The following is a 24,433-nucleotide window of genomic DNA, read 5'->3' as shown; positions in this document are numbered from 1 at the left end:
TGTTTGGCAAGTAGTGGATATATATAGGCTAATCTCCAACAAATACAAGGATAGAATTTCATTCCCCTTTAGGTAGGAGATTATCCATTCTCCAATGTATAGAATGCTAGGGAAACTAAGAAAAAGATGGCTCATCTAACAATGCACTTATATGAAAGGGATAGGTTTTATTCCATAGGCAAGATTGAACATTCTTTAGATATGAGCTTGTAATATAAGAATTCTAGGCTAATTGTGTAGATGAACATGCCGTAAGGATAATAGATTATTTTCAAGTGATATTCGCTCCTATGAGTTCATATAATTTGGAGAATCCCCTAAGATAATGCATGAGGATGGAAAATTCTTATACCCTTCGTATAACAAGAATAAAGTTTTCAATCAAAATATGGATATGATATAATGATATAAACCAAAATATGTTTATATTAAGGATAGGATAAAAGTGGGGATTGAACAAACAAGAAGATGGTTGAGGCATCCATACCAGATAGATGATCCTCATTCATAACAATATAAACCTCATAGCGCCCCTAAAATAGCTTCATAACAAGGGGAAGATTCATCTATTACAACATAAAAGGAGACCAAGAAGAAATATGAGGCTCCCAATGTGTAATTGTTGTGGATGAAGAGAAGGAAGAGGTTGAAGATAAACCATAACAAAGAATAAATAGGAGACATCTACTATTAAGAAGGAAACTTAGGCACTAGCTAATCCTCTTGTTCGCTCTCTTATTCCTTTTTATCCCTTGTCTCTTCCTCCATAGGGCATAGTATGTTATCCTCCACAAGTTGATATTTTAGAATAACAAATTGGGGAGGAAGAACTAGACATTAATAAGTTGCAAGAAGGAATGCAAATACTTGCACGAGATTTGGTAGAAGGTGCGATTAAAGATGATGAGTTATCTTATAAGGAAGAATCCCATAATACTATGAATTAATTGCTAACCCCTTCACCTCTTTCTTCTCTAGGGATCCCTTTATCTCCTCCAATTCCTCATTCCTCTCCTCCCAGGTGTCAAGTCTGCCAGACCACATACACAAGTAACTTCAACCGAGGATTCTGAATTTCCTGTTTAGCTAATCTCCATCATTTAAAATAGATAGAGAACATATAGCCTCTTTTAGATATTTTAGAAGATTTTTTATGGCTCGTGGGAATATTAAAGGCTCAACCAAACAATAAGAGAGCAAGAACATTGTTTACCATTAGTGTGTATGCTCAGGGAGATAGGATTGCACAAGTTGCAACTCCTACTATTGACAAAAATTAAGGTTGATATGACATGGGAGGGAGAGAAATAGTCTCTTATAAATTTAGTGGTTGATGTCCTAGATTGGGTGAACAAGGAAAAGAAAACAAAATAAGATCTTAAGGCTCAAGTTAGGGAGTTCACAAAAGTTTTCAACTAACTCGTTGGATTTTTAGATTGAAATGCACCTAATCGTGCAATCCAAAGGCATTGGATAAGAGAAAACAAGAATAGGATACTAGAGGTGTGGTAAGTGCTATCATGGCCTAGAGGAATTCATTAGAGACACAAGTAGGCTAATCCATGAGGCTATCCAATGCTACCATAAGATAAGTAACAAAGCCAATGCAATGATTGATTTTGAAGAGATTCTTGATGAAGATCTCTTACTATTAGAAGACAACCTACTTCAACTTTATAAAATAGTGAAGATTTCATCTATATAATTGTAAAGAAAATATGCTTACTAGATGAAAAATTAAATGTACATCTATAGTGGTTTGAAGTCACTAAATGTAGGATTAAAGCATTGAAGGATTGCAAAAGAAAGTTTACTATAAGGAAAACATCTACAAATGCGATCATGACTAAAATTTGATAATTTTATTTATTTATTTATTTTTTGATAGATAATGGGCCAATGGCCGGATAATTTTATTAATAATTTTTTTTTCAATATTTACAACCCGGTTCAGTGTGGGCACCGATAGGAAAGAATCAGGATTTAAACAAAAACAATTACAGATAGTGGCAAACTGCCCATAATGAACTATACAATTGAGAGATTGCTTTAATTACATCGAAGCTACTTGGAGAAGGGCATATAAGACTTTGCCAAATCAAAGCCATAGCCTCCTGAGACCGATATAATCCAGCTACCTGCACAAACATATCTGCCCACCAAACTATAGTTCACCACATATGGTTAGTAAGCCATACCATAATAAGTCAATATCTAGTAGAGCCCAAGCTTAAGAAAACCTGAAGAATAGGTCAGAGATAAACTTGTGAGTGCCTATCAAGAAATACCAAGCCTTACTCTTCTGAGTAGTATTTATGATTTCCTGACTATCTTAGCCAATATATGCCATTAGAAGACTTGGAAAGAGACACCCAAAATAAAAAAAATTGATAATTTTATTGAGATGCTTGCATGTTTTAGGAAAAACCTAATAAGGCTCCCTTTGTTGCTACCATCATCAATGAGCTCATTGGAATACAGAAGAGTGAACCTCAAAGTCTTCTAGACCAAAGTTGTAGAGATGAAGTGACAAAGCAACTCAAGAAGACCCTTTTTGCAAAGAAGGCAAAAGTCTAATGTATAATTGCTCCCAACTTCAACTTGGTTATGAAATCATTATAGAGTTTTCAAGATCAATTTCTAGACCTATAGGACTAATGGTAGAAACATTTGAGTCACCATTTTATTATTATTTAGGTGATCTAATATATCACTTGTTTGTGGGTGTTCTATTATAATTTTCCTTAGACTAAATTAATAAAATATGTAATTAAATTTTGGGCCTAGAAATCAATTTAGGATCTAGGAAAAAATTCTCTTGAAGTGATGGTGTTGGGCATCCAAGATGGGTATATATGTTAGTATTATAAACATTATTAAAGGTCATAACTTAAAATAGAGAACTCTTGGATTTTTTAGTTTAGGCAATCTTGTTGGAAGTTGTAATTTGCTTATTACAAATCAATCAAAGGATCATGTTCGTTTCTTCTAAATTTTTCTCCGGATTGGTGATGTATGTGTGTTTTATGCTCTTTAAGTTGAATAACTTGGTGAATTCTTCTTATGTGCTTTACAATAGGGTTAATGTGTGAAATTTGTACATGTAATACAGTGGTTTTATGCATCTAACTCTAATAATTTGTTAAATTTTCTTAGAATATAGCATCTATAGTGTTTGTGCTTGAGCTAAATATTAATCATTGCATTAGACATTATTTAGATTTCATCAAACCTTTTATAATTGAGGTTAAAACTGAGTACATCATCAACTGTTTGTTGGATTTGGTTGTTCATTGCCGCTGCTAGGATATGTTGTTGTCATTGATGTCAACATATTCCTGTGAGTTATTCCGGTGTTTGGGAAAGATTTTATGATCCGGTTTGCAGTTTTTTGTTTACTGGTTCCTGCTGATGTTCCTGCTGGTATTTCTGTCGACATTCCCTCCGATATATTTCGATGTGATCAGATCTTGTGCTGAGATTTTGGATTATTGTTTGGTATGATCTTGTGTATCTTAATTTTATATGGTTCGTGATTTGGTGCTCCGCAAGTTATCTTTCTTCATGACAGTTGTTGATTGTTTGTGTTCTTGAGCTTTGAGACATTGACCGATGAAGATTTGAAAAGAGATGATGGTGGAACTGTAATGGATGATTCTAACGTGCTTGATGGTGTTTCCTAATCATGTCCTATTTGTTTTGGCGATCTGAATTGATCGTTGAATGAGTTTTTGGTGATTTCTATGAATCGGTGATGATTTGTGTGTTATGCGGTATTTCTGGTGGTGTAGCATGTTGTGGTTGATCTTGGCAGGATTTTCGGTGGATTTAATCATTTGGAAATTTGAATTAGGTCCATTCTATGTAATGTAAATCATAATATTGGTTTGGTGGTTGATCTTTGTATCGTGTAATATAATTTTTCTAATTATGAGCTAAGGGTTGAGGGTTTAGCTGACCTTGTTATCAAGGTTGATGATTTGTATATATAGGTGAGATGCTTATGTAATTTAGGTGTCGGTATTGTGTCTGAATTGTTAGAGAGAGGTAAATGTGCGTACAAGGATATATCATTCAGTGAGGTGTTGTGGTGAGTTTGGTGTTGCAGGGCATGCAACTATGCTTAACTAGAACTATCATCAAGCATTTGTAGATGCTATTATTGCAATTCATTCCTTCCGAATTGTAGTCTGAATCATTCTGTAAGTCAGTGAGACTTACCTGAGGGTTGTAGCCTTTAGAGCATATATCTTTTGAGCAGTGAGCTCCAGGCAGTGTGCCTGAATGCATGTGCATTCCCCATTGTAATATTTTCACATACTAATGTAGAGTATCATCTTACCGTGGGTAGGTTCCCACCGTGGTTTTTCCCTTAATTGGGTTTTCCACGTCAAAATCTTGGTGGTGTGTTGTGCTAATTATTTTGGTTATCTGTTATTCCTGTAATTTATCAGTTAATGTTTTGGAAGTTTAGTTTGTTGTGTATCCGTTGAAGACTGATTCACCCCCCCCTCCCCCCCCCCCCTCTTAGTCTTCCTTCTTGATTGTTGCTAACACTGTTTACATTTACCATTTATTCTTTAAACATTAACATATTTTGATCTTTTCTACAAATATGGTAGGTTAGAATTATATTAGCATCATTTCATTGAAATCTTGAAAGATTTATCAAATCCTTTAACAAATATTGTAAGAATTGTCTAGCTTGATATTTTACCACCATAGGCCCCTCGTTGAACAAATCACACAGACCACTTAGCTACTCCAAAATTGCAAACCTATTGTAAAGGGACCTTGGAGTTAATTGAATATTTGGATCAATTGACTTTCTAAGTGAATTAGAATGTTCTTTGTTTTATTTGAGTTGGTTGTGTCGAAAAGCCCATCGACAAAAATAATCAATATTGATTTACTTGAAGAATTATTTTATCTTATTTATTAAAAAAAATTCATATTTGCTTAAAATAATTTTTAAATAAATACAATAAAACAATTCTTTATTAATAAAAATATCTCAGATAAAAATAAATTTTCACCAATTTCCAATTAAATAAAATAACTTGCTTTTATATATGTATATGTATATGTATATGTATTTAAGATATTTATAACTTTAGACTTATAAGAGCTATCTTTTATTAAATTTATATTGTTTATTTTTCATTGAAAAAATATTTTCATTTATTAAGAATTTTAAATAGTTTTAATTTTCCTTATTTTTTTTTTATCATTAAATATTAATATTATACTTCATTTCCAAAAAATATAAATAATTCATGTCTTCTGTAAAACATCCATACCTTGACAAAATATTGAAACCACCATGTCTTTTACCATACAACAACTTCTAAACTTGTCCATTGCTAAAACTTAAAATAGAAAGAAAAACTATAAACAATCTGAATTGTCGCTATGCTTGAGAAAACTAAACAAACTAAGCAAAACTAAGAAACTGACTTCTTACAATTTAGCTAGAAATCTTCTTTCTTGAAGTCACTTTTCTTCCTTGACTTCCTCACTTCATCCAAACCCAACAACCGCTCCATTTGCTCCCTGCTCCGCAAGTAATATTTTATGTAGTTCCAAGCCACCCGTGCTTCCTCCCACCACATCTCTTGGTCCATGTCCGCACCCTAGATCAGGAAAGGCCTCAAGGGTGGTGTGAATTCCGTCGAGTGTATCCATTCCCCATTGATGGACACAAAGCCTTCCCCTAGTCACGCCATAATCATGAAGGTCTGAATCTTTAACTTCCACTCCTCTCAGACGCACTCCCTCATGACCCACATTACGTCCTCCTTCGTTCCCAATTCAAGCCCCCGAGAAAAGAAAATCGAGACCAAATTTGCATTGGTCCTGTACCTAAGCACAAATTCCATGTAATCTTTTCTCAACAAGACATCCACCATTTGGAAGAATTTTGAGTCTTCAATCTTCAAGACGTTTGTCATTATGTCCTCCAAAATATTCCCCATAAATGCTAACTATTGTTTAGTTGTGACAAAAGAAATATGTGCAACCATTGTCACCAAAAACACCAAATACAATCACCTCCTTTGTCCAAACCCAAAGCTCCTGCAAATTCACCTTCAACCTTTACATGCCCTGCAATCACCTTGGCTTCTTTACACAAAGATATTGCAGAGAAGCTCTCCTTCATCATTAAAGCCTATCACCGTTTTAAAAGATCTCCATACACTCATGAGATTTTCCATCGATTTCCAAGGTATGTGTGCTCCCACCTTACCTAGGCATTAATATCGCACATGCCACCTCTATTCCAAGTATTATGCATCCGCCACTGGGAGGAGAAAATGGTGACGTACTTTCTATACGCTCATTAATAACCTTGCTTGATACGACATTCCTTCCAACTTGCCAAATATGATGAGAATGATAGCAGTAAAACTCACTTGCCTCCCAACTCATCGATGACATCATCCTCCATGAGAACGTCTAAATCTCGTGCCTCCCTAGCGCCATCCCACCATCTCACATTCTGGTCATTAAATTCACATCCCTGGTTTGATAAATAATCCGCTTTTGCATTCCCTTCTCTTCAAACATACATGATTTGAAAGTCTTGAAAATTATTAAGCTTTTGCACTATAAGGGAGATAAATTTATTTATTTTCCAACATTGGGCTTCACCTTTGGTATTGGCATCTGTCACTATTCTTGAGTCTCCTTCCAGATGTAATTTGGTTACTGACAATCGGTTCACCAGGGAAACGACAAGGAGTGTCACTCGTGCTTCCGATTCATTATTGGTGCCATCCATCAATTGTTGTGCTCCCCTTGCCAACACGATCCCTTTGTCATTCCTCGTAATGCATCCAACACCCAAAACACTTAGGTTACCTTTTGATGCACCGTCGGAGTTTATTTTGATCCATTCCACCTTCGGTTTTTCCTAGGTTTCATTGCCCTTGGTACACTTAGAAGGTTTAATCCTACCTAATCCCATTAATGGGCATAGTTTTCCTTAATTATATTTACATAATATTATTATACTAATTATAATATAATATAAATATGACATAATTATATTTAGACTAGAATAAAAAGTATAATATAATTTAGGTGGTGGTGGTCTTTAAGTTAGATACATTCTACAATTATGATTTTAAGTTGAAAGGTTATAGGTTTTATTAAGTTGTGGTGTTCACATCATGAATAGAGGTGGTGACAATTGTTCTATGCACTAGCTATTGTTGCAAAGATGACTTCCTTGCTATTGAAATTTGTAGCATTGTAACATGGTATCTAGAGAAGGTTTTAGGTTTACAGATGGGAGGACAAGTGGAAGGAACAAGGGGAAAGAACATGCAACATAGAATGTTGTGCGATAAAGGAAGTGGTATGTGTTAGGAGAATAAATGGTGGTAGATATCATGGCTTTTTTTTGAAGGACGAGATTAAGAACATTAAGCTTCATCTTTGGGTGGTTAGAATTTGGAAGCTCACCGAGGACAATGGATGAGGCTTCAAGTGTGGGGATTCATTTGGCCATTGCTAATATTTTGCTCAACCTTGAGCATACTCGAGGAAGGATGATTATGTTTGATGTAGCTCAATTTTTTTCCTATTGCTGTCAAACACAACCAACTCCTTTTTCTCTGTGATGACATTGAGGTAGCGGTCACTAGTTTGAGGTATATTTTAATTTCCTCCTAGATCATTTACATGCTACTAAGAAAAGACAATAATGTTTGTAATGCTCTCTGGAGGAAGTAGTAAAGGATGTGAAGGTGGCTTTGCCCATCTAGAAGTGATTCCAACTATTTCTAACTTTTATAAAAATAGAGATTCAGATGAGGTGGTAAAGGCGACTTTGCTTAACAAGGTGTTTTCTTGTAATCAATTTATTCAGTGCTTGCTTTATTTGTCTTGAAACCCCCTTTTCTTCTAGTCAGATACTATGTTAAGAGTTTGCTACTTGATAAACCCTCGGGTCAGGTATGTTGATGCTAGTATGCTTTTGTAGAATGTTTTTTAGTTTGTGGCTGTTTTGGTCAATGTCTTGTTGGGTATATAATGAATTTTTTGGTTATGTTTTTTTCTTGATTTGACCATGTCTTGAGCTAGCATATGAGTGTTAATACTTTTTTGTGTTCAACTTCAAGACTTTCCAAGTTTAATAAAAATAAAATAAAATGTTGTGAAGTTTCATTTTCTTTGGTATATAATAATACTTTTCAATAGTCTATACATTTTCACATAGTTTATACATTTCACATATTTTTTTGACTCCAAAGTATCTATTTGTGTCCTTTCCAAAATAGATAAAAGTAATTACATTCAATAAAAAATAAAAATTATAATTATCCACTTATATTTATTAGCACCAACTTTAGTATATAATATTTTACTTCTTTTGTAACATTTACAATTATCAAAGTTATGAGTACATGAGGTTTTTAAAGTATTATTGGGTGGTTGAAATTGAATGACATTTCATTGAGGAGTGCTTAAGGTACAAGGATATTCATGTTCAGTTTGAAAATAATTTGAAGTAGTTTGAATGAACTATTTGAAAAGAATTTGAAAATGTGTTAATTGTATGTCTTGATCCCTTCAATTGCTTGGTCTTGTGATGTCATTGAAGTTCTTCATTCATTCACCATACATGCTAGGAAATTTCAAACTCTCAATTCATCCTTATTTTTTGTGCATTATGACATCAATTTATGCATTAAGTTTTCTTATTTTAGACAATGTGGGGCTCTACAAATATGTGGAATGACTTTGAATGAACGAATGAAGGAATTTTAATAGCGTTCACAAGATCGAGTGGTCTAAGGGACCAAGATGCACAAAATTAATCCATTTTCAAGTTCTTTTCCATGTTGGTTCTTTTGTTATGAATCTTGAGTAAGAAACTCACTATTTTGTGATTCAAATTTCCCACCTTTAATTCATTATCAAAATGATTGCGGATATCTTCATATGCTGCACACTCCTTGATGAAACATCATTCTATTTCCATCGCACTCTTGCTGCAAAAAATGCACGTCCTTTCTTCCCAATCTTCTTTGGGCACCTTCTATCTACTAGTTTCACATTTTAAATTATGAGATCGATAAGGTGTCCAACTAGTAGGCTATGTGGTGAAATTACTTTTATATGCTGATAATCTTATCCTAATTTCGAAAATAGCTCATGGATTAAGAGATCATTTAAGAGCCTTAGAGCAGTTTTGTTAGGAGGTAGGGATGTAGGTGAACATTACCAAAAACAAAATCATGATTTTCTCTTTAAAGAGGAAAGAAAAAACAAATTACCTTCCTTTTTGAAGGCAATCCGTTGGAAATTGTAGGACTTCCACTATAAGTTCAGTTGGGAGACTTGTAGAGCGAAAATGATATGGGGGGATGGAAAGTCTACTCTAAAATAGGTACTAAAAAGATGAACTATGGGACTGAAAAAACCAAGAAAACTCTTTTTGTTTGCTGGTCACCCCAGTTGTTCTCTATGGTTGCGAAGTTTGGGGAGGCAACATGTCAAACTGTGGATGGAGACAGTTAGAGAGAATTCAAAAACACCTAATCACAAGCAATCTCAAAGTTAAAACATTAGTACCATATGAAATCCTTTTAGCGGAAGCAGGTACTTTTCCATTGGAGGCGTCAACAATAACCCGGTTAATAAGTTATCTAAAGAAGGTTGAAAACATGGATAACCAACGGTGGCCCAAAATTGTGATGGAAGAGGGTCTTGACCGTAGGAAGAAAACTTGGATGAAACAAAACAAAAAGTGGTTGAACAAGTGGAACATCAAGCTGCACGAATGTCCTAAAACCAATGAGGAAATAAAAAAGTTTGTCTAGAAAAGTTTCAGATTGCCATGTGGACTAACTACATTGGACGTAAAAGGACATATCACATCAAAGAGTTAACCAAATTTGGGAACACGAAGATAAATCATATTTAGGGGCAATTATTAAAGGGAAATCAAGGTTGTTAGTGGCACAATTGAGGATTGGTTTGCAGGGTAGGTGGAAAAGGCCCAAAGAGGTATGGGAAGAGAGAACTTGCTTGTTCAGCAAGACAGGTGCAATTGAGACAAAATGACACTTTCTCATTGAGTGCACAACATATGATGATATCCGTGCTCAATATGAGATCTTGAAGGTTGACAAGATGCACCGTTTATTTGACGAGGATAAGATCAACCAAACTGCTAGCTTTCTAGTCAAGATACATAGCATTAGACATTGAAAGGAATATGCAAATAGTTTAAGGCTGTGAATCGTCGGTCCCATAGACTGATCGGTCTTGTGGACGTGAGTAAAATCATTCATTCATTCATTCCGTGGATCATCTCAAATAAACTTTCTCATCATGCTCTCAAAATAAGATTAAATTCTTTGATATAATATAGCTTTTTTTTGTTTTCTGCGGGACTGTTTTTTTTAACACCTTTTTAATCTCCACTCTGTAAGCCATGATGTTTGTACCTGAACATTGATTTTGCTAGTCGTTTTGCTCCACAAATGTTGTTGAATTTATCGTTGACATAGATATGGGGAGAGTAAATGACGATCTATGTGATCTTTTCTGCAGGATTCTGTTTTCGCTTTGGTTGAGACATGAGTTCAAGATTGAACGTGACACATTTTGGAAAGAGATGACTCTCATGGAGGGTTGTCTGAAGAAGAGGCAACGTTTTCTCTCCTGGGATGGGCGCAGAGACGAGTAAGACTCCTAAAATTTAAATTGAGACAAATTTTAATGGCTTTTAAGGGGTTCTATGCTTCCTATCTTACACTTCCGACTAATGTTTACGAGGGTTGAGAGTCTCTAGTTATGTATTAATAGGAAATGCATGAACCAGTGAATTGTGTTTGTGATTAGAGGAAATACACAAGAATGGGATCAACAAAAGATAAATTTTGGCTGCAGTACGTTAACGAATGAATTGAGAAAGTGGACGAGTTGAAATGCGAAGCAAGTAAGAAAAGAGGCACTCACTTGCCAAAAGGCAATTTTGGATGCACAAGCAAATGCCTGCCTTCCCCTCCAGGCGTTTACCCATTTGAATATTTTCTTGTTACTATTTTCAGTTAAAAACTTATTAGAAGTGACTTTCAGAAAAAGGGTTTTGAGTAAAAATTAATCATCACAATAACACTAAAAAAACAACGAATCGTGATGACAAATAGGAGGCTCCCAAAAAGTCATGCCAACCATTTTTTTCTTTGAATTTGAAACCTCCTCTTGAAAATGCCTTAGAAAAGGGATTATGTATGTAATACAAATATGTGAAATGAAAATTTTAGCGTCAGCATCTATATTATTATTCCTACCAGAAAATTTAGCTGGTTGGTGTTGCCCAACGAATCTTGATAGGGTGTACAACTACTTGCCCTTCTCTTATTTAATATTCATTTTCATGGTGGATTTGAACATTTTTTTGGGGTAGCGGCCTTTATTATTGGGCTATTTGTCTGTTCCGACTAGCTACATAAAGCCAAAATAAAGATGATTTCTTTGACACTTGAAAATAATTCCTTAAGCAATGATGATGACATCTTCAATCCCACAATTATCTACCATCTAGAAGAATTCTCTAGTATGGTATAACTATAACTATGATGTATACAGTTTTTCTTGTGAAAAAATTCAAAGGTGTTGTTGGCTTTTCAGTTGAAGGTGGATCTAGAAAAACCTAAAAATTTCACAGTCTCAAAATCTCACAAAAAATGACATCATTGTGTAGGGCTCACCGACACGGTTCTAACGCAACTTGAACGGGCTCAAGAGGAGTCCGTATGTAGAAGTTATGACTAGTCAAAGTTTTGGTCAAAATGATGACATGGCGTCACCAAAATGTGACACTTGGCAGGGCATGTGGCATATGACATGGCAAGAGTAGTGAGTTGGCACAAATATGGATTAAACCATAATTATTAAAAGAAATTTTTTTATGATTTAAAATAAATAAATTAATTAATTAAGGAGGATTTGGTGGGATTTAATCCCCTAACCCATGCCTTAAAATCCTCTTGCCTTACCATTCTTTATGATAAAAGGAAAATCCCTCCGTTTACATAAATCTTTAAATAAGATTTAATTCTCCTAAACATAAAGTTTTTAGCCCATTTTATTAGGAGAATATTAGAGGCTATTTAAATGGCTTTTGAAAGATTTCAAAAGATTTTAAAATCTCCTTACCCTATTAATAAGGGGATAAAAAAACCTTATTTAGTACAAAAAATAAATTGTCAAATGTAAAAGCACGACCTCCATAAAGGGCTAAATAACATATTGTTTTAAAACAAATTGGGAGGATAATGTTAAACGAGATTTATTGTATTTGTAAAGAGGAGATTTTTCAAGATTTTATATGTAAAAATGGAGAGATAAGATGATTTTGCAAAATCAATTGGTTTTATACTTGAGCAATTTTCTTGTATAAAAGGGGGTAGTGTAGGATTGAAGTGGTGATAACTTGGGAGAATTTTCATGCTTTTGAAAGTGGAGAATTGCTAAGAGGAGATTGCAAGGTGTTACTATGCACCAAGAATTGTAAAAAAAGTGAGAGAGATTGTGAACCATTTGATGCAGATTTTGCCAAAGCTTGAATATTGTAACAAGGCGTTTTGCTTGGCGATATTAATAAAGTGGTCCTACATTGAGAAGCGGACTCGGAGACGTAGCTCATATTGAGTGAACTCCGTTATCAAGCTCATGATCTCTCTTCTATCTTCTAGTTCTCTTTTATTCGTTTCATTTTTAATTTCTTCTTTAAGTTATTATTTAACATTATTAAATTGTGCAAAGGATTAAGTGAGCTTAGCTTTTGTAATTTCAATGGTTAAAAATCATAACCACGCTATTCTGTTTGCGATCGGGAAAAAATTGTAATTTAAATTAAGCATAATTTTATTTAGCCTTAATTACAGATCAAGTCCATTGAGAAGCTTTTGGACCTCCAAAAGGTTTATTTATGTACAATTTGAGCTAGGGCAATGTCGTCCCACTTGCCCAGTATCATCTGTCCTTCCTGCTGAAAGCTTGAACATCTGACCCATCACAAACACAAAGAAATATGAGATAGCTTTGCTGATACAATCAACTACATGCTCATCGATATTCACTGTCACATTCATCATCCACATAGACATAACTAGCAAAATAACAAGTACCAATACTGAATACACTGATGTGAAGGAAATAGTATCAACATTCTGAATCTCCTGAACAAGAGCATTATTAGAAGATGAAATATTCAAACCCTCTGTTACCACCTCTGGCTGAAGGCCTGACTCTTCTTGCAACTGATCCTTATACTGTGTTGTTTGTAACACCATATCATGTTTCAAATTTCCATGCTTGGTATCACTAGCTGTTACAGACATAAGGGTTAAAGCATTGTTTGCATTTACAATCATTTTCAAATGTTTTGTTTTTTCAAGAGACTTGTCATGTTTCATGTGATGAGCTTTTACACTGAATTCAAGTCCATCTTTAAACAAATGATTTCTATTATGTTTCTTATAGAAAATGGCTTTTCTATCATACAAATAAGGACTACCTAGAACCATCCCACAGATGTCAAGCGGAATTGCATCTAACTCTACCTCATCTACAAACTTGGATGTGATTGCAAATCGAAGTTTACATTGTTTTGATACATGTAGCCGAGCATTTTCATGCACCCAACCCAATGGATATGGTTTAGGATGAGGTGTTGTTTTTAATCCCAATTGCTTAACAACTTGTTGAGAGATTAAGTTCACTTGTGATCCACTATCTATGAGTGTATCAATTTCACTTTGTTTTGCAATAGCCCTTATGTGAAACAATTCATTCCTTTTACTTTCAACAAGGACCTCATTACACTTTATAGAAGAAGTATGGGAACTGGTATTAGCAACAGGAACAATACCTTTTATACCCACAACTGTTATCTTGGATTCGTCACCAGATTCTGAACCAAGGTCTTGCACGATGGCTGTGGTCTTTTGCTTACCCTTTTGATTCTTGAACCACTTGGGTTTCTGATTAGGATGCAATTTCCAACATTTTGCATCTTCATGCCCTTCCCTTTTGCAGTGTGAGCAATAAGGCTTCTCATCTTTCTTCACGGAAACAGTTCGCTGCATTTTCTCCTTCCCTTTCTTGCTTCCTTTGTGTTTACTGGATTCCATGAAAAGATTGTCATGGCTATTCCTTGAGCTTGTTTCCAAATGGATAGCTTGCACACTAACTTCATCAAGGTTAGTTGGATTAAACATAAGTATTGTATGTCTCAAATTCTCATGTAATCCACCTATATACTTTAACAAAGTTTCTTGCGTGTATAAAGGAATGCCCAAAATTAAAGCTCTTTTCCTAAACTCCTGTGTATATTCCTGCACATTTTGTCCTTTCTCTTGCCTTAAAGATTGCCAATTCATTACTGCTTTTTGCATGTGACCTAATGGATAAAATTGTTTCTTAAGTGTAGCTGTAAACTCAAACCAAGAAGAAATTATTTTACCATATTGGTTAAGATCTTCCTGAGTTCTGCTCTCCCACCAGATTAAGGTTGTGCCTCCTAGGCGAAGAGTGGCTAACTGGATCTTTGAAGCATCATCAGTAAACTTTTGAATCCTGCAATAAACTTCAACTTGTTTTATCCAATTATCAAGTTTCTCTGCATCCACTTCTCCATTATAGGTTGGCAATTCAAATTTAACATCAGGCTTTAACAAAGGTGAGTTAGATTCAAACTATACAGGTTGTTTTTTCTTGGGGGAAGAAGTAGAAGAAGAAGATGAAGAGGATGAAGAAGAAGAAGACGAAGAAGATGGGGATGGAGGTTCAGGAGGGCCACTACCACCTCCTACTCCTTTGCCTTTGTCATCTTTCGAAGGGGATTCACCTTCCTTCTTTTTCTTTTTGTCTTTTCTTTCCTTTTTCTTCTGCCTATCCTTGTACAACTCTTCCACCATCATCTTCATGTCTAGGAATGCTTTACTAAATTTTTTTTCGTTCTCAAAGAGTTTAGGATTAACACGTTTTCCTTCTTCCGATTGTGCCATGGTTGATCTTCGAGTAACTCGCCTCGATACGATCTCTGGATTAAACTCTTCAAGTGCACCTTCTCCTTGCTTTAATTTCAACCTGGTTCACATCCACCACTTGCAATTTTTTTGTTAAACTGCTCTGATACCACTTGATCTGTAATTAAGGCTAAATAAAATTGTGCTTAATTTAAATTACAGATTTTTCCCAATCGCAAATAGAATTGCGCGGTTATGATTTTTAACCATTGAAATTTCAAAAGCTAAGCTCACTTAATCCTTTACACAATTTAATAATGTTAAATAATAACTTAAAGAAGAAATTAAAAATGAAACGAATAAAAGAGAATTAGAAGATAGAAGAGAGATCATGAGCTTGATAATGGAGTTCACTCAATATGAGCTACGTCTCCGGGTGCACTTCTCAATGTAGGACCGCTTTATTAATATCGCAAAGCAAAACGCCTTGTTACAATATTCAAGCTTTGGCAAAATCTGCATCAAACGACTCACAATCTCTTTGAGCTTTTTGTATTTCAACGGTTAAAAAACATAACCATGCAATTCTATTGTGATCGGGAAAAATCTGTAATTTGAAATAGGTGTAAATTTAATTTGTAAGCCTTTAATTACATATCATCAGTGGATATCAAGGCAACGCAAAATGTTTGTAATTTGAGTTAACCGTGGATATCAAGGCAACGCAAAATGTTTGTAATTTGAGTTAACCGTTTATATGGACATTGGCAACTAAGATGAAAATTAGATTTTTGTTCGTCTTTTTCACCTGTTGCATTTTTTCAGTTATAGTTGAAAACATGAGAAAAATTGTTGAAAAATTGTTGAAGTAATTGTCTCATATGGGTACATCAATCAGCCTTCCTATATATTTCGAGAGATTATATTAATTAAACTTATATGGCATTTATACATGGTCTTGATACTATGCTCATTTGATACAACCCTGCTCAATAAAAAACAATTACAATTTATCTCTCAAGACAAAAAAATTGATTTAAAATACGACCAGAAGAATAGCTATCAAAAATAAATAATTGAAAGATTAAGTTGAATGAAAGACCACCATTTCATCATTTCTGTAGTCATAGTACTAGTCACATCCAATATCTTGGTTCATTGGATTTCTACATTATTGGCCTACTAGACATTTGCTCCCTCAAAGCATCCTACCATTTGTACTTTGTTAACAAATAGGGGAAGATCACAAATAGGGATTTAATTTAAGATGTTTGGTTATAGATTGTAGCTCTTCTATGTTACACATCATTTACATGGGAAACTAATGTGATTGGATGCAAAGATTTTTTATTTTTTTTTGGTATTAATCAAAGTTCTAGGGGTTAACAGGTCCCAGTCAAGAAGGCCACAATTTTGGGGACCTATTTGCCCCCAAAGGGGTTTGTACACAACACTATAGGTGCTCAAAGACGTAAGGGTGCAGACATACCAATAGGCAATGGATAATTTTTTTTAATAATATTAATAGATTGTTGATACTTGATACGATTATATTACAAAAACTAGTTGCCAAGAAGTTGCTAAAAGTATGATTAGACTCATTGTGAGGCTTATCTTAGAGAGAAGAATAAACTTATTTGCATAATATATTTTTGAAAAGCATTTCATTCAAATTGTGAGCAAAAGATTGGTTAATTGTAGAATTATAAGCAGCATTGGAGACATTCTCATTCCCCCAAAACCCCCAAATATCTCCAAGAGGAAATTTATAAACAATAACATGCTAAATAGATATGATGTGCATGATAAGTGGACTGCATATATATGCCTGATTCTCTAACATAGTAGTTGTTTCCTTCCAAAATAAGCATCCTCTAATTTTTAGAAGGTATTGATATACCACTTAAGAACAATTGCTAGGAACCAAAGGCAAAGAAACCACTAGAAAACAAATTTAACAGAAAACTTTTACTAGTGATCAATGGGATGCCATTGTAGAATCAATATGTACACAAAATATTAGACATCCCCACATCAGAGATGGAGCATCCCGATAGAAAAATCAAATCATTTTTTATAGAGAGTCTTTTATATGGAAGAAAGAGTCAAAGTAGATGAATCAAGATGATTCACAGACCTCACACCAATGCCGTTTAAATCAGTTGAAAATGCACATGGCCCTATAGAGATAGATCAAATTCTAAAAGAGAGGTTTGGAGTGCATTATTTGCCTGATCTCATTCAAAATCCGAGGGAACTCATAAAAAATGGAAGACTGTTTCCCCTCCAGGCCATTCCTGCTAACTCTGTTGTTGCCAGAAAGGTTGTTGCAGGGACTACCACCAACAATGAGATCAAAACCTCCAACTCTATCAATAACTTCCTCAAGTACTTCTCTGGTCAAGTCTTGCACGTCTTCCTTTTCAATCAATGTGCCTGTTTGTTGTGTTTTCTTCCACCAGGAACTCAGTGTAAGCCTGTTCTTTGGACATATTTCTACAGACACAACGCATTTTAAACTTATCCCTATTCGATGCAAAGCAACCTCTGCTCCACCTATACCAGAAAACAAAGAGAGGACTTTAATGCCACTGGGATAAAATGGTTTCAACACAGACAAATGGTACGCTACTGTGTCAATTTGGAATGCATTTCCCAAACACTGAAGACGCTCTGTCATAGATGACACTCCCCGGGTGTGATCTTTTCCAAATCCCAGTACAAGCTCTATCTCATGAGGCTCCAGAGGGGCCATCTGATCTGGCCCCACCCATATCAAGTTGTTCTTCTTGCACAGGTGAAGTATGTATGCCTGCTCACTCAAAGATGGTTTGCCATGAGATCTTTTAATTATCGACCTGAGTTCCTGGCATTGTACATCACTGGCCCGTGAGCCGCATATGCAATTCAGTTTTTCCCTATGATCCCAGGAAGGCCAATACTTCTTTGTTTGAGGAAATGCTTCATCAATAGTCATAGGAGGCAGAGGCAAGAGTTGAGACCTCCCTTCTATTGGAAGGTTGTGCACATAGCCTCTTGGTCTCTTTGAAGCTGAAAAGTATTTGGAGTCGACAAACTCCACCTCTACACCATCAAAATGTCGAGATACTGTCTTCCAAACATCCTTTGGTGCAATGGCAACATTTTCAAAATAGAAGAATGGAGGCCCTTGCATAAACTCCTTCAATTGCTTGGAACGGCCTTTTGCAGGAAATCCAGGAACTCCAAAGCCCATTAACCTCTTATGGACTAAAGTGGAGTCAGTTTCCATGCTACTTATGATAATATCTTCCTTCTTTCTTTTACGAAATTTACTCCTGCATACCTCTCCATTTTGTTTCTTCTTTCCCTGCACATGAACAAAACATTACATGCTTAGAATTAAACTGATAACCACAATGAAAAATAATTGTTCCAGTATTAAAGAACATGTATGATCTTAGAGCAAGGAAGGGTAAATGGTGCTCCTTGATTGCATGAGGGAACATGGATTCTAGCAAAACTAACAAAATTAATAGAATCGACACTTGTACGGACATTTTTCAGTTGTAAGCATGATACAATATCGACATTGTAACATGTAATTTGTTCCACTTGTTGTGTGTATAGCAAAGGATGAAAATTGGCACCACTTGTGTGTAGCAAGGTGAAATAACTAGAGCATATGAAGGGGGGAAGCTTTGGATAGGATGAGATGGGGAATCCACTTTTAGCAAAGAAAAGGGCATCATAGTGATGTGTCACACAGTTGCCATTATTACATTTTGTACAAATATTAGATGAGTTCAATGGCTCATTGGAGTGGATGGACACAGTTTTGGCCTTTTAGGTGCAATTGTCTTGTAGGACCAAAATTAGTACTTTAAAGGCACTCAAATTTGAATACTTCTACATATTCATGTTCCTTTCAAAAGGTTATGCACTTCCAAAAAAGGGCACCTCATTTCAAGTCCATATGCAAAAGTTATGGATTATGGAAGATGCAGGAAAAAATAACCATTATAAGGGCAATTTTGTAACTATAAAGTGGCAGTTTGAAATTGTCGGTTCCTGTTGGGGTAGATCATAATGGCCAAGGGAGTTTTAAAACCATCCAAATAATTATGAGACTGTAGGTTTGCATGAAGGGGTATTTCTGTCCTGAGGACAATGAAAATATGAAGTGAATTGTTAGATGTTTCCTCTTCCAAATGCGGTTCTAAATTCTTCTTATGCATTGAGAGAACCTTCGAACATCTATTTAAGGACATGAGCAAGTTGAATTGGATCATGAGAGGAATCATAGGCATCACGTAGTGAATTGGATCATGAGCAGGTTGAATTGGAGGATTCAGGATAACTATCTACCGAGTTACAAAGGATAGTATAGAAAGAGTAAGAGCACAATGTAAAAATATGCTAGGCAGACTGGCTACACAACTTGTGTGGCAGAAGTATTCAAAGCTAGAGAATACTAGAAAGATAGAAAACACATCGATTGAATTTCTTAGACTTGTAATCGTTTGAAGTAATCTAAAGCTTGAAAGATGCGCAATTTCCACTTCCAATTATTTGTCTTGATCTTGAGGTTTATATGACAAAATTTATGCCTCTTTATGGCTTGATTGTTTCTATTAATTATCTTTCTATTTTGATTGCTAAATCAAAAACTCTCACAATTATTTCAATGAAAATTCAAACAGCATGGCATAGATTAAAAATTGTTTGATCGCTAATTTGCACAAGCATAGTTTGTAGTTGATTACAGACCATTGATTTGAAATAGGTTTTGCATTTGTGTGGATTACGGAGGATTGTGACCTTATATTTATAGAGGACAGCCATGCGTGGGTTGGTCAAGCTGATCATGGGGTAGAGGTGGAAGCAATTGGGGAGGAGGAGCGAGCTTGTACAGCTAGAGACAAATAAGTCGTTGAGGTAATCTTGTTGCTACCTCTTTTATGGATAGGATGTGTGCAACTACTTCTTTGACATACAATGCCGTAGGTTCTAACATCTTGTATCCAATTTTGTGTACAAGAAAACAATTTTATGCATTACAAAGTAACTTTTCTTTTATATCAACTTTCAATATCTCATTTTGTAATTTTTTCCTTCTTTTTGTATACATATTTGTATGGTGGATCTAATTGATTAGCTTTTGTGCTTATTTGAAGTTGATTTAATATGAAATGCAATATGTAAAGATTTTTTGGTGTTTTTTGCCCTAAATTCACTATTTCTGAATTAATTAAAAAATCTGCTAAGTTTTTGGCCAGGTTTTTACACCAAGTCTACCTCAACCAAAATTGGGCAAGTCTCAAAACTCTAGACTTTGTCCATGGATTACCTTTGACAAAATTTGATCACAATGCAACAAAAGTTATTCAAATTATTTTAGGGAATCTAATTGATGATTTCCCTACTTTCGAAAAAAGGTTTGGCTAAGAGATATTTAGACTTAATAGCGTACCTAAAAAAATTATACTTGATAAAACACAACGATGATGTCAAGGTTTTGGACAATTGAATAAGTAGCATTAGGGATCAATATGAATTTTAGATCTTCTCATCATCTTGAGACCGATGGCCAAATAGAGAGAATTAACCAAGATTTGGAAGTTCTACTTAGGATACATTGCATAGATCAACATACAAATTACCTTCTCTTAGTAGATTTTTCCTATAACAACTCTCATCGCCCTACCCTTGGGATGGTGCTTTTTGAGTCATTATATGCTATAAAATGTAGGCTCTAGTACCCTATGATATGACAAAAGATAATTGGGCTAGATGTGATAAAATAAATGGAGGGACCCATATAAATAATTAAGAAGAGGTTAGCAAAGCCAATTGCAAGATGAAAACTTTAAGATGTTCTGCAACTGGTTAACAATATTTTTGAAGGTAAAATCTCTAAACAATTCTATTACTTTTGAAAAGAACTATCAACGCAATATGTAAGCCTCTTTACCCCTTTGAGATATTTTAAGTTATCGATCTAGTAGCCCATTGTCTAGCTCTTCCACCAACCTTTGACAAAATCCATAATTCCTTCCATGAGTTACCCTTGGGGATGCATAGGGGAGGTGTACCAGTAGCCATTATAGCTAACTTTACGCACCCATAGATCCTAAACAGTACATCAGATTTCGACAATTTTTTTTAGTTGTTGTCTCTATATGCGACTCAACTACTTATAGCTATTGTTTTGGCTTCTGGGTAGTAACGACGCAAGTTGTGGAATCTGTTATGCACTCAAGGGTCAAAAAGTACAAATTTCAAAGTTCGCTCAATACCTTCTCAAAGATGCCCTAATAACCATGCACTTAAAATTGTCAATAATTATGCACAAATGACCCAGTGGTAGTTGTGCATAAATGCCCTAGTAGTCGTGCACAAATGGACCAATTATGGAGCAAAAAAGCTAAAAAGTGAGTGACTATTGGTGCAAGTGAAATTTATCAATGGGATTTAAGTTATCATTTTGGGTTGGGTTCACAAGGAGTGCACAGTTATTGGAACACTAGCCATAACGCGCATGGCTAGTGGTGCTCTTCCCCTAGTACTAATGCATCTAATATTTTTTATTAGCATGCTTTACAAGTGCAAGACTTGATGGTTCTTATTGTAGAATCATTTTCGGTACTTGAGCATTAGTAGGCCCTCTATGTAATCGACAAATTGTGCAACACAAGTTCCAATCGACCGGTGTTTTAAGGAGAGAGCTATATGCTAGACACATCAAAGATGTACAAGTTGTTTAATTTCTTGTTTAACTAATTAGCAGCAGATTGTGGCACAGAAAGTATGTTGTACTAGCTATTAAGTCTATATTTTGTGTATGACTTTATTCCGAATAGTCAAGATGGTATGAATCTGTGGATGTGAGCACATAATCATGAATGCATTAAATTAAAACTATAGAAAACAAACAATACAATCCAGCATAAATTCTATAGAAAGAACGTGTAATCTGTTTTACGAAATTCCTATCAGCTGTGTATTTGCAGATCGAAAAATTTGCCATTAAAGATTAACCAGGGATCTTACAAGAGTGCAACATGGGAAGATGCATTAAAGATGGACAAGTAGTTTCCTTTTTTGTTTAATTAGTTTAGTAAGCATCAAGAAGATGCTCAAATAAAGAGAGAAAGATGCAGTTGCATCTAAAACTTGTGACATTATTATCAATTTACTATTGCTTGTGCAAATTTTGACGATTCATCATGTGCTTGATTTAATAAAGGTGATTAATTCGCAATCAAAGTTATGAGGTATGTTGAATTAATTATTTACTTCATTATGTAGTTTATTCAATTATCATTATTATAAATTACGATTATATGATGTGGAGTAACTAAATTCACCTTTGTGTGTGTGTTAGGATTACATGTATGGTGGCAACAGAAGGTATCATTATGGAGAATGGTTCTTGTTCTATGCATCAGACAGAGAAGATCAAGAAAACCTTATGATGATAACCACACACATGCAGAGTAGTTACTGACATATATGTGATGTAATTGCTTGGCTTGTCTGCATTAGTCATGTTATCGATATAGATAAGTTGCAATTGCTGTGTGTCTTCACGAGTTGTATTTGGCTAATGTCATTGATGATCATTTGTATGAGATATGCATTGAGTGTGAATGTGCAATGGAAACCTTGTATGATTGATATTGTATCTGGTTTTAGGATCCTTTTTGGAATCAATTGTTGTAATGTATAACCCTGTTGCAAGGGCATTTATTATTCTTTTGAGTAATTGTGTCCTTGATAAATTTTTATTATGGAATTCTGTCAGTAAGTTCAGATCATTTAGGTTTCGATTTATATTGATTGCTCATTGCTTCTAGTAGACCTTTTTATGGCATTCCTAGAGGCACCAATTCTCTTGACCCTCCTAGGTGTGTGTCCACCAGCCATGCTGAATAGGCAATGTAGGCCTGTGACAATCTTACAGTTGGGAAGGAAATCTTAGCAATTCATAGGAGTTACCTCTCGTGTGTGGATAATAATGTTTGGTAACCTTGCATTTATGTCATATGTGGTGACTGTGAGTACATGATCTCCTATTCCTCTTTGTTTGGTGTACTATCAAATATGAGAGATTGTAACATCTAGGGCTAAGCGAGTGGTACTCTTTGAATGTTGAGATTGAGTCTATTGGGTAGGGTGGCTGTGTTGTGAATGCATCTATCATGTAAGACTTCAGCAAAGCAACAAATTACAATTTGATTCTTTGGTTTCCATGTTCGTGTAATTGCATATGCAAATATCAGGCATCATCATCTTGGCTCTCTTCCTCCCCCCACTCTCTCTCTCTCTCACACACACACACACAAACACATGATTCATAGACATGAATTCCCTTATGACAGGTAGAGCCACCTCTTAAATAGAGATGGTTTATGGAAGAGTTGGTATGGTTGGAGGTAAAGCACTCCCATGATAGCTTTTCTCCATTTGTATGACTATCATTTAGCATATTGCTATGAACAGTGCTTGTGTTAGCTCTTGATCAAAGATTCAAACAGTAGAAAGATTCTTTCAAGGGGATGACCTTATGAGTCAATGCAATGAACGTTATATGGATACATGTTGATATGCCACGTGCCCCATGTTTGTTTCATGAAAATGAAATAGATTATATACTTGTAATGTTATCTTTGAGGTACCTTTGATTATGCTATTTTCTTGTGCTATAATGCTCATGAATTTTGAGATTGTGATACTGATGACCATTTGGATGTTGTAATGTTCAATAAGTCTTACTGTGAATGGAATAATGTAATTCAGGGTCAGTACTATTGGTCGGTGATGGTTTTGTTGACCCTTGAGGTATTTTAGTTCTTCTTTAGATTTGTAGTTGTACCCATCCTTAGCATATTATGAGGACTATTCATACTTTCTGATTATCAGTTTGCATACTATTATGTTTATTAAGAAACATTTTTATGACTATTGAGTAGATAATTTTACCGTTGCTTTGAAGCATTTACCAGTTACTCTCTCTCCATGCATGATCTGTGTACTCTCTACTTAACTTCATTACTATATGTGAATGTGAGATGCATGTTGAGGGTACTACCTAGTAACCTTTATCATGATCTATTTTGTTTGTTTTTTATCTGTGATGGTAGTAGTCCACTTGGGTGTTGAATATTCTTTCATTATCATCTCAGTCCGGAATGGGCTGGATGATATTAGATAACTTTGTATTGCTCTGAACATTTTTTGGCTCTTTTAATTTAATGATATGATGTAATCTTTGCTCTTTGTTGTGACTGGACTAGCTCGAGACCCTATATCAATTCCATGACAATATGACTTATCTATAGTATTAACTTGGTATTGTTATCTATGGGATGCTTATTGTGATGCAGACCTAACTAAGATCAGATGACAGTAAATTTACCTTGTGATTGTATGGACTCCTTTCAAATTGAGTTATCTAG

At 35.0% G+C, this 24,433-nt stretch overlaps 1 protein-coding gene and 1 long non-coding RNA gene across 4 annotated transcripts in view; one reads left to right on the top strand and one right to left on the bottom strand.

The window, feature by feature from the left end:
- Positions 1-10,402: 10,402 nt before the first annotated feature.
- The window catches only part of LOC131043800 (uncharacterized), a 57,639-nt gene continuing 43,608 nt past the window's right edge, over positions 10,403-24,433 (top strand). Inside the window, exons 1-4 of one of the 2 annotated variants that reach the window (XR_009105597.2) lie at positions 10,403-10,440; positions 10,567-10,698; positions 19,759-19,910; positions 22,360-22,675. This is a non-coding gene — a long non-coding RNA (uncharacterized LOC131043800). Of the gene's footprint in view, positions 10,441-10,485; positions 10,699-19,758; positions 19,911-22,359; positions 22,676-24,433 lie in introns of those variants that run through there. The other variant, XR_009105596.2, reaches the window with a different exon arrangement.
- Positions 16,936-24,433, bottom strand: part of LOC131043799 (DNA (cytosine-5)-methyltransferase DRM2) — a 153,997-nt gene continuing 146,499 nt past the window's right edge. For both annotated transcript variants that reach the window (XM_057977032.2, XM_057977033.2), the window contains exon 8: positions 16,936-18,342. In XM_057977032.2, coding sequence (XP_057833015.2) covers positions 17,194-18,342 — 1,149 coding nt within the window. In that variant the 3' untranslated portion in view covers positions 16,936-17,193. The remainder of the gene's footprint in view (positions 18,343-24,433) is intronic.

This window comes from Cryptomeria japonica, chromosome 7, assembly GCF_030272615.1.
Source record: "Cryptomeria japonica chromosome 7, Sugi_1.0, whole genome shotgun sequence".
Taxonomy (NCBI): domain Eukaryota; kingdom Viridiplantae; phylum Streptophyta; class Pinopsida; order Cupressales; family Cupressaceae; genus Cryptomeria; species Cryptomeria japonica.
This window is presented reverse-complemented; position numbering and strand designations above follow the sequence as displayed.